General features: G+C 33.3%; 1 protein-coding gene across 1 annotated transcript in view; it reads right to left on the minus strand.

The window, feature by feature from the left end:
* LOC142337967 (rho GTPase-activating protein 45-like) overlaps window positions 1–10811 on the minus strand; it is a 76823-nt gene extending 66012 nt beyond the window's left edge. Inside the window, exons 1-3 of the mRNA XM_075387601.1 lie at window positions 10695–10811; window positions 9741–9881; window positions 6325–6551 (exon numbers count right to left, since the gene is read on the minus strand). Coding sequence (XP_075243716.1) covers window positions 6325–6551; window positions 9741–9881; window positions 10695–10811 — 485 coding nt within the window. The remainder of the gene's footprint in view (window positions 1–6324; window positions 6552–9740; window positions 9882–10694) is intronic.
* Between the last annotated feature and the right edge of the window lie 1239 nt (window positions 10812–12050).

Raw genomic sequence — 12050 nt, forward strand, 5'->3', positions numbered from 1 at the left:
CGATAAAAATATAAAACATCAAGGCATATGAAAAAAAACAAAAAGCAAGTCTCAAAAATCACTAAAATTGATTGAAAACAAATTATCTCATAGTATAATACAATAGCTATTAACTCAAAAGACTAAATGGATAAATTAATTGAAAAATGGCATACCAGGGGTCCGATGAGGTCTGTCATTTTTAAAATTGGAACTGGTTTGTATCAAGACAATAAAAAACCAACCAATAGGGCAAAACAGAAGAATAACAGTTTTTTAAATTCTTCTGTAACAACTTTTACAAATTTTTTTTGAAGATCGGTGTTCGTAAAATTGTTTAACCTAGTCACATCATGTTGACAGAAATCACAATACCAAGCGCCATAAAACAAAAGACATCGCCAACTTCTTTGAAACAACTGAGACAAAGAAAGTTAAACGAGAAATGATGGACAATTGGCAAAAAATTTTGTAAAAAGCGGCGACACAATAAATAGAACAAATAACCCATACATCAAAAAGTTTACCCATTTTGTTTCAATTAAAATTAGAAAACGGTAAACAATATGTTCTAATCAAGTTAAACCGCAATGTGTCCAAGTGACAAAAGGCATGTAGGCATTTGATTAACAACCAACAAATGAAGACAATCATTGAGGATTTTCGAAAAATGACGTAGTAGAAAAAACAACCATTAGTATGAAATAAAAAGACACTAATTGAATGTTGAATCCGTTGTCTTGAGGCCAATTTATTCCCTTTATTATACCTTTTATTATTCCTTTTATTGAGATCAAAACCTGTTTTATTGAGACAATCAAGAACAAACAAATACTATAAATACAAATTCATGGGAATTCTAAACAAATCATTGAAGTTAAGCATAAAACGTTACATGAAAGGGAAAACCGCTAAAAAATTTTCACTTTTTTGATGCGCGATAAAACAAATGGTTACTCTACCCAATGACACTCTTTTACATGTCCAAAAAATAACGGCAGATAAAGGCAAAAATCATTAGGAGAAAAATCATAAGGTTTTAAAAACAAATAACAATGAAGCCATATAAAGTTTTAGGAATCAATTGAAATCATTGGATAGATAACGTATGCTCCTTCAAGGAAGCAATAACACCTGTCAGTATCGACTAAAGCATAAGTCAAAATAAAATAACATGAACAACATGAACGAACAAAAACACAAACCTATTGCGGGTACACATATAATGGCAGCATAAAAGCATAAGCAATCAATTGAATTTCTTAAGTAGATTTTCGTAAGCAAAATTACTTTCCTTAAGGTTTCAATGGGACCTGCAAATAACAAGACTGTTCGATAAGACAGCAAATTATATGTGCAAAACTCAAATCTTGAAATTGTTTTCCGTGAACAGATGTTGACAAAGTCATAAGAAAACATTAGCAGGGCATTCATGGGGCCCAATTGTCGGCTTTAAAGTGCAAATCATTTCAAAAACAGCAAATCATTTAAAATTTGCAAACAGAAAAATTGTTCATAAACCAAAATTTCGCTTAGCGTCAAAGGGAATTTAGGGAATTTTTGCTCTAGAACTACTTACTTTGTTGCTCCATTTTTTCCTCCTTGAATAAAACCCCAAACTCGACAGCTCATTGACATTAAAATGTCGAAAAAATGAAAAAATGCAAAGATTTCTTTAAAAAATCTGTCCTTAAAATAATCAATCTCTTCTCTTTGCAGTCTACACAGCAATGATGGGATGAAAACTATCTTTAGTTTTGATGATTGAGTGGTCAGTTTCCAGTGCAGTGCTCTTCATGTATATAAGTATTATTAGCAAATTAAATTGATTTATCAATGGTTTTCATTTAAAAAAAGTATATCATACCAGAAAAATTAGCCAAAATATTGCAAGAATATTACGCTAAGATTTTAAATAGCACCGTCTTACTGTTGAAAAAGGAATAAAATATTGTCATTCAACATATTTTTATAGATTGTTTAGCAAAACACAAAAATTTGAGTAATTACCTTAAAAAATTGATAAAATTTAAAAGTTTTAAACTTCGAAACCCAATAATTCAACGAAATACGGTAATAATTATTCTCTCACTCAACAATTCAAATGTTGATTGGTAGAATTCACCAAGAACGGTCTCTTTTGACTACTTGCCGCATGATAAGATGATTGTAACATACATTGAAAAATAGGACCTATAAACAAAACAGAGTACATAGCTTGACAAGTCCTGATAAATCATGTTTTTTAATTGAACTATTAATTTTAACTTAATTATTTTGAAAGTAACAACAGCTTCTCGCTGTCAACAGAACCCATGGCCTTACAAAAGAGAACAGAAAAAACTAATTACTATAAAAACAACTGTTAGTAAAAATGTTTAAACCAAATTCAGCAATTTCAACGGAGTTCAAAATGCCAGTCCTCAGAAAACAAACACATCGCCAATTTGGTTAATAAACATTCTGACAATGGGACGAAAGAAACAAAGGACGGATATTTAGAAAATCTTAAAATAATTTTGAAAACTATTGTCGTCGAATAAAATTAAAAAAACAACACATGTATCAAAAGAGCCAACCATTTTATTCCATCAAAACTTGATAAAACAGAAAAAAATGTTCTAATTACACTAAAATACTTCATGGCATAAGGATAACAACAAATGCAGGCAAACAACAAATCAAAAAATGTCTCTCAGTAAAAAAAATCATAGGTTGATGGTCAAAATGTTGATTGGATGTAAAAATTGTAAAAATTAGATCTGTTGAAAAGAAGTAAAAGTGATTAATGGTTTTTGAGACGTCAGAAAAACATTCCAATACGGCAAAACTGAAAGTTTTTTTATCAACAAAAAGTAACAAAGTCAACATCTGTTAGATGAATAGTAAAAACGATAAGGAGACTCATTTTTTTTTGCGCTAAAAATTTAGATGGCGTCTCTGTATTGACACAAGGTTGCAGGTCGACAAATACAACGGAACTGAAAAAAGGTACAGGACTCAAAAAAATCTATTGTCGAAAACTAAAAAAATACAGTCATATAGCTATTCAACACACAACTGAAATCAATATAAAATTCTACAAAAAAACATGTTTTAAAAAACAGCGGGAGCAGCGACACTGAATTATGCAGCAAATAGTTTGTCAGCAATTAGACTGAAAAAGAAAATATAAAACGCACAACTTGAAGAGTCAAAAGTCAAAACTCTTACCAGTACACACAATTATAATACCATAAGAACCATAAACAAGGAAGGAACTTATAACCTTCAATAGGTTATTTTATGAAAAGTACTATTTTATTTCAAAAACACTTTAACTTTGCTCTTGTAGCAGTTATAAATAAGTAAATGTTCCAAAATTTAACCAAAAATCTGTAATAGTTTAGAAATGACGCTGGAAATAAACGAAATTGCGTTAAATCGACGTAAATTACCACAAATTGTCATCACAAAGGCACTAGCCTTTCTTTTATTCTAAGAAGATTGTCTGGGCGGGTTTAGGATAGTGCTACTGAGAGTTATCAGCAGAATTAGATAAAGTAACTTATTTGTTGCTGGTTTTGCATGAAAAATTATAATTTATCAAAAAAAAAATCAGCCAATTTTAGTTAAAAAAAATATCAAACTGTTACATTCAACAGCACGGCCAATTCTTAGGAAACATTGTCATAGAGCAATTACTTTACTTTCGCTAAGAATTGAGAATTTTTTTTTTAAAAAGTGAGCAAATATAATGAAAATCAGCCAATGTTCACTAATACTTTAAAACTTTAAGAACACATCTCTTTAATTTATCAAACTGGGCTTGGCGAACTTTCTAAGAGAACCACTCCCTACGGTAACTATATCAATCGGCCGAGGTTGACTAAACAAAAAAAAACAGTTGAGAATATAGTTACTCACCTACTAATTGGGGGGCGGAACAATTATTATGATTATCACTATTTTTTTTTTGGCGGGGCGTTGAACCCAGTCATTGTTTACAAAGACCTTTAACCGCAATAACTCCTCGGAAAAAAAACTTAAAATAATATTTAATAAATTTTTCTACTCTTGGCGGGATTTCCAACAAAACCACTCACATCTCTGTATGATGTAGGATAACAAAATCATTGGCCGCAATTGACGAAACAAAAAACTATTGGGCACATAATTATTGAACACAATTACCAAGGTGCCGCTGTAGAAGATGACATTTTACCAAAAATTAATTCATGTTGGAAATTAGAATGTTCAATTTGAGGTTTGAAGTTTACCACTTCAAGTTTTGTACGTTTTGTAAAGTTTCGAGTGTCTATGAGTGTCTTCTTTAAAAGATGTGAATTGAATCTACTCAAAATTTTTGCTGAATAACTATTTCCCAACAAAGTTTTTGAAAAATCATTTTAGTGAACTATATGCCAGAATTTAGTAAAAGCCAAATAAAATAAAACCGCTTGACCGTCTTGACTCACAACCCAGAAATCCTCTTAAACTACTGGTTTCCTTGAGAGCATTTTTGCGCTAACAGAAACCTCGCAAATTCAACATACTGCATCACACACGCAAAAAAGAACAAAAATTTAAAACACTTTATTCACAAGCCAGTATTTTTTTTCTATCAACACCATCACCTCATAGTGAGGAAGTTCACAGTGCGCGCTGCGAAGAAAAAACAGCAGATTTGTTAAAAAACATTCTGAAATATATCAACAAAGTATTAAGTATAAGCTAAATCTATAATTGATGTCACAAGGTCACATCAATGAACCAATGAGAACTCTTATCATTGAGATTGAAACTGGGCTTTTTGAGATAAACAAAAACAAGCAATTAAGACAAAACACTAAAATTCACAATTTTTCAAAAATATAAACATTGAAGTTAAAACACCTCAATATTAAAACTAAAACCAATAAAGTTTTATTTTTTAATTCACTATAAAGCATTTGGCACCAGTAGTTAATATCCTTAAGTTACAAGTCGACAAAAGGAACATCAAATTCGGGAAAACATCAGAAAAGTATTTTATGAAAACAAATAACAGGAAAGTCCTATACTTCTTAGAAAATCAACTGCGATCATTGTATATGATGACATGCTTGTTTAATGAACAAATGAAACCTGTCATTGTTCTGACTCGAACATAAGTTTTGAAAAGAAAATTGAAAAAAACGGGAACAAATAGTGCATAAAAAGTCTTTTGCGCACCATACAGTATCGTGGCCATGAAAGGATGCGCCACGCACTAAAAACTCTAGGTTAATTTGTTAGCCTAAGGTACCCTCCTTGGTGGGACCTGCGAACCAAAAAATTTTATCACAGGAATTACTTGGCAACAACTCCAAATATTCTAAAATTTTTTAATGAAAATACAGTGGCAGGGTCATTAAGATCAATAGCAGCAATATCGATTACTATCTTAGGATCGTTTAAACACATATATCATTTCAAGCGAGCGGCTTTCGCATGGAAATCAATGGAAAAATAGCAAAACCAGACCATACACGAATTCTTAGCTTCACTTCAAAAAGAATTTGAAAAATCGAGGAGTATCCATTTTGCCGCTCCACTTCCTGCGTGACTGAAAACTCAAGAAAATTGCACTAAAAAATTCTGAACACTTTGCATTGTAGGCATCCACGATCAAATCAAAAACACTTCAACTTTGCTCTCGTAGCAGTTATAAATAAATAAATGTTCCAAAATTTTACCAAAAATCTATAATAGTTTAGAAATGACGCCGAAATTAAACGAAATTGCGTTAAATCTACGTAAATCAACTCAAATTGTCAACACACTGGCAGCAGGCTTTCTTTTCTTCTATGAAGATTGGCTGGGCTGGTTTAGGCTAGTGCTACTGAGAATTATCAGCGGTATTAGATAAAGTATTTGATTTGGTGCTGGTTTGTATGAAAAATTATAATTTATCAAAAAAACATCTGCCGATTTTTAAAAAAAATATCAAACTGTTATAATCAACAGCACGGCCATTTTGTGTAAAGATTGTCATTGAGCATTTATTTTACTTTCGCTAAAGATTGAGAAAATTTAAAAATGTGAACAAAAATAATGAAAATCAGCCAATGTTCACTATAATACTTTAAACTTTTCTAAGAATTACAAATCTCTTTATTTTACCATACTCAGCTTGGCGGACTTTCTTAGAGAACCACTTTCTACGGTAACTATATAAATCGGTCGAAATTGACTGAACAAAAAAACAGCTGAGAGTATAGTTACTCTATGCGAATAAGTGGGGGCGGAACAATTATTATTATTACTCTTTTTTGGGCGAGGGGTTGAAAGAACAGGCAAAAAACATCATGTAATGTACAAAAAGATTAATCCTCACAAGTTTACCTCTCTTCCGTGTCATCTGGTGGTAGCTTTTCCCAAGTATGTTGCATTTTGAAGAAACCCAATTTGCCAAGGAAGTTTCCCGAGATGGAGCTGCCTTCTTTGCTTCCCTTCTGGGCCACCGCCTCTTGCGGGGTCAATTCTTTCTCATATGGGTTCTCTCGTTTCTCAAACTCCAATTCCTGGTCCTTGGATGATATCTGGACGTCCGGATATGGGTACAAAATGTCCTGAAACATATATGACAATGCAGTGTGCTTCGGACTGACACCATTCCAGCATGGATGGTACAAGATCATGAATAAATGATTTCTCATACGTTTGTAATGTAACACGTTCAATGTTATGGCTAATACAGTCATTTAATAGACTATACAAATTCTTATATCCACCAGAAAGTGCGCATTATTCTGCTATTAGACTTCTATGATATTGAAACAAAATTATATTCACGGGAAAGCAAACAGATCTTCGGGTTCAATGAATTAGTTGGATATCTAATTTTGCATGCAAGAATCGATTAGGGCACCGGGAAGAGTTGACACGAGGTGAAGCCTAGTGGAAACCAATTTTGATAATAACCACTAAGGCATGAAAAGTAGGTTAGCAATTGCTGTAGACTCATAATCTGCAGAAAACACCTACGAATAAAAATTGAAAACTAACAATGCAGCGAAGTCAACAGAGATTTATCTGAAAAGCTAAATTTAACTCATCTGAGAGATTGAGTCGAAGATAAACTCAAGGCCGCTAACGATATTAGCGATCCTCTGCCACATATTCCTAACCACTTTCTGTTAGGACTAGCGTCCTTAAACTACCGTCCAGGTATTTTCGACAACTGATTTGATGCAGAACTTGATAGGAATATGTGTTAGTATAGAATAGAATTGGTTAGTATAGAATAGAAATTTCTAATTTTATAGTACTAGTAGGCAGTTTTCTTCTGGTAGATGCAACAACTTAATATTTGGATTTGTTTTCTAGAAAAACTGAATTCGGTTCAACGAATTCATTTCGCTTCGTTACTTTTTGTGTTTTTCTAAAGCTGTTGTTATTGTTGACAATTTTGTAAATAAAACCCCTGAACAAAGAAACCTCAATAAGAAACTCAAAATTATATGCGATAAATGATCTGTAGACCGAGTACACTCAACAGAAACTGATACACTTTGCCTTAACATGCAAGATCTTGACTTTCCTGACTAAAAATAAGACTGGCTTTTTCACAATCCTGTAAATTTAAGTCTTTACAATAAATCGTCACATGTCGTGGTAAGATCCTAATCAAAACCTAATTTCTTTCAAAGAGCACGCTCAAATATCTTATTTCAAGCAAATTCTAAGAAAAAGATCGAATGTCTTGTACATATGTCGAGGCTTTCTTACAAAGAACCGCGTCAAGCTCACCCAAAGATCCCGGATCACAGTGACATAGTAAATCAGCGATGAATCATAGTATTTCTCAGTCTGTGTTTTTACTATGAACAGATTATAAATCATGTCATTTTTTTACGTTGTTCTGAAAATAAATCATAGTAAAGAAAAGCTCTCTGAAAATACTCAGAACAGTTCAAAATACAATTCTTCGTTCATCATACACAGTAAAAAAACATTCATTGAATGCTCTGGACAGCCCAATTGTAGAGTACGAAAAACTTAAAAAACCGGGGCAGGTTCCAGGCACTCGGCGTGTATCTACTGGTTTTGGCAGATATTTTTTCTAATCTTAATACGTTTCTTGCAATGTTTTAAGATTGCAAGTTATCACTATGCTCAAAAAGTGGATCGGCCAAAATTTCATTTTTTTTTTTGAAATTTTCATATCATCATCATGGGAATCAAAATTAAGGATGCTCAGTCTATTTTCAGAAAAAAAAACTTATCTATAAAAAACGATTTATACTGCATATCATGAGTAGGAATACAGTGACACCCTTAGGATACACTGACACAGTACTGGACCGACGATATACAATTGGAATACAATGTTTCAGTACTTATATAGTACGGGACTAGGGTCCGGGATATCAAAGTTTCGTTTCACTATGGGAAGAGACCGAGCAGAAATATCGGTCAAAATAACTTACCCGTCTCTTTGTTTTAGGTGACTTCATAATTCGCCTCAAGGGTGCAGGCGAACAAAGATAAACCAGATTTCGAAATTTTTCTGTCATTACTGCTCAAAACAACTTATTTCCCTGATTTAAAGCGACTTGATTTTAGTATTAAATTTGGGCAATTTGGTTAGTTGGGAACTTTAGTTACACGACGAAAAAACTGTTAGCGATTGTTTGAGATTTGTTTAAGTAATTGCTTTTTTCTGTCCTCAGAACGGAAAAACCGAATGACGCTCAACACTTTTGCTCGTTAATTGTTTTTCTCTTTTATCTTTTTATTTTTCCCCTGAAGCTGAGCTTGCCAACTATACTAATGAAATTGATCTATCACTTTTATCAATCTAATTCATGGAGACCGTTTACAGTTTGTATTCCGGACAGAAAGTCTTAAACAAATGGCCTCTACATCGCAGAGAAAACAAAAATTGAGAATAAAATGAGAAAGTCAGTCTAATTAATCAGAACCTGGCTCCATTCAATCTAAAATTGTTGGTATAAAATACTTTGTACCACTCTGAAATTTAAATTGACAAGACGTAAATCACTTAAGTAATTATTGAAAAATCAAAGAACGAAACTTGTCTTTGATTGAAGTTAAAAATTTTGAAACAAAAATGATTATTTTTCAGAAACCAATAAATTTCAAGAAAATTAAATTCTCTAGAATAAATTCGTTGTGTTAGAAGAGGTACAATTTTTGGTAATCGCACTAAGCGCATTTCCAATACTTTTACCAAATTGAAATAAATTAATCATTGAATTTTAATCGTTGAAAATCTTCGTTAAAAATATATCCAGACAAAATAAGATGACCCACAAAGGAAGAATGCGTGAGTAAAGTAATAACGAGAAGGGGGATGGATACCGTATTGGCCGACAGCGTTTAGCTCATAACAAAAAAATGAGAAGTTTAGCCGACAATATACGTAAAATGAGCAAATAGATTAATTCTGAAGCTCTGATTGGCCAATTGCAAACGGTATATTGTCAGCAGAGAAATATATTGAACAGTTTTCATCAATTGGCGTAAAGAAAGTCAATCCTTGGTTACAACCTCCCCCCTCCCACATCCCCCACCAGGGGTGGAGGGGTGGAGGGGGGTGGGTGGCCAAGGTGAAGCCGACTGGAGCGCTACCCGATCGCACACCAAAGTTAATGGTCCAGAGAAATAGTGATTTACCCACCAATGAGATTTTTTGAAAAATTAGAAAAAAGTGTTCTCCTTTCCGGTTAAACGCCCTGTCGGTCAAAATGCCTAGCACCCAAGAATGGCCGTGGAAGATGTTTTCATGTGTGAATGTAGACCATGTTCTCGTTGTGTGTGAGTGCCTTAGCAACAGTCTCAGAGAGGAGGTACTTGTATATCAGAGGTCTCTGCTGAAGTCCAGTTGCGAAGTTGCGAAAGAAATGGGTCAGGGCAGACTGTAGCTTCCGTTCCGCCTACAAATTATAACAAGTAAAGTATTCATATAATTGAAACTATAGCAATCATACACACCACACTCACGCACGCACACATACACACAGACGCACACACACACACACAAACTCGCACACACAGACACACACAAACAAACAGACACACACACACACACACAAACTCACATACACAGACACACACAAACAATCACAAACAAACAAACACACACAAAAACATACAGACACATACACACACTCACACACGTAAACAGAGGTGTATCCATATAAGGGAATGTGGTTAATAAATGATTAATTGAAACATTTCTATTGAAACGCTTGATGAAAAAATCCTTTTCTTAACCCTCCTTTGTCTTCCCACATGTCTACAATGCCTCTCATTAAAGCATTTCCGAATTTTTTATCATTTTTTTTAAATTTTTTGCAAAATTCTATGCAGTAAATAGTTCCCGTGTGACTCTACATTGAAAGAACAGAGATAATCAAACCCTTGAATGAAACTGAAATCGCGAATAATTTTAACTCAGGGCTTCACACTGAATTTTCAGATCATAAAGTTTTCAATTTTAATTAAAAGGTTCTGTTGTACTAGCTGACATGACAACAACCATTAATTTGAACTTGTAAAATCAAATACTCCATTTGAGGTTTAATGTTTAGGATTCCAAGTACTGTACTTTTTAAATTAAAGTATACTTGAAAAAACTTTAGAGTATCTATGAGTCTTTAAGCTGATCCATTCATTATAAAATTACTCTGACAACTGAAAAACAATGACAAAGCATAACCGACGAACGTTAGTCGATATTCTCTCACACAACTGGCCGGAATTCGACTTTGCAGTATCCGGCTGAAGCTAAGGAATGCTAGTATTAGGGCGTAATCTTTCTCCAGGAAGTACTTTTTGATATCCTGGTAATAGAACGCTATCATAACCCTTTGACTGAATTTCAAACAAAAAAAATCAAAATTTCTTATGGAAAACAGCGACATTCTCTTACGCTTGAAGCCGAACAGAACACCTCCTATGTTTAAATACTGAGCATACCAAATCTAATAGATCGAACATAAGGAAGTTCTGTTGCCTCGCATACCAAACAAACCGACGATTTTTTAGGTTTGAAACCGAAAATGTCCAACAAACAAAATATTCGACGACTTCTTACGCTAGAAACCGAACAAACCGAACATTTCTCACGTCGTATTTGTTCGAGATTCTGGACTAGGGTAAGTATCTAAGATAAAATCATTTTTTCTCCTATTTCTAGACCCCTAGAGTTTGCAATTCGAAAACACCTTACAATCAAAAGCTCTTTTCCAATCGATTAATTCGAATGTTTTGGCTGCCCTCTCTTGGAACGATAAAACAGATGCCAAATGTGAAAGAACTATGATCTTTTATTGGTGTGGGGAAATTTTACAGCGGCAAGAAATAGAACTCATTTTGTTCAATTTTTTTTTGATATTGATAGATGGGCATAGAAAAATACATGTAAATAATTTTTGGCACGGTCAGCTAATTCTTTTTGCATATGCACTTTTGTCACACCAGTTTTTCATGTTTCATTCGAGCAATTTAATCCAAATCATTTTTCGTAGATACTGTCAAGTTTTCCGCTTTAGAAAATTTTGATAAACTCTGATAAGTTATATTCAAATTACCATATAAAGTTTAGGGTGGGATGGCTGTTTTGCGGTTTTGATTTGTTTTCTTCAAACCGTTTTTAATGTTTGGCAACGTCTCTTTGGTCAGAAAGGTTTTTGACTGACTATTTTTATATGTAAAATTTAATTTGTGCAAATTGAAGTGGTTAAGTTAAAATTTTTTAATGTGTTTTTTGATCAAAAATTAGCAAAATTAGATCGTCTTTCCTTCTATCCGATGTTGAAAATTTTTATGCGTTGGTCTCTCTTTTATCGCTTTTTCAATGTTCTGCGTTTTCTAAATTTGATACTCTTTGCTCTTTTTTCGCGTTTTTGTTTGGAGTTTGGTGGGAGAGCAAATATGCGCTTTAATTAGTCCAAACGCATTCGTGTGTTGCCTGGCAGGAACCTTCTTCATGTTCCAATTTACACTGGATAGTTTTGATTCATGGAAGAATTTTACTGCGTAAAACGATACAGAACTTAGCGTCAATATAAACGCTCTGCTTAAATGATATTCGAACTTCT

The sequence above is a fragment of the Convolutriloba macropyga genome, chromosome 4 (assembly GCF_964194025.1).
Source record: "Convolutriloba macropyga chromosome 4, txConMacr16.3, whole genome shotgun sequence".
Taxonomy (NCBI): domain Eukaryota; kingdom Metazoa; phylum Xenacoelomorpha; order Acoela; family Convolutidae; genus Convolutriloba; species Convolutriloba macropyga.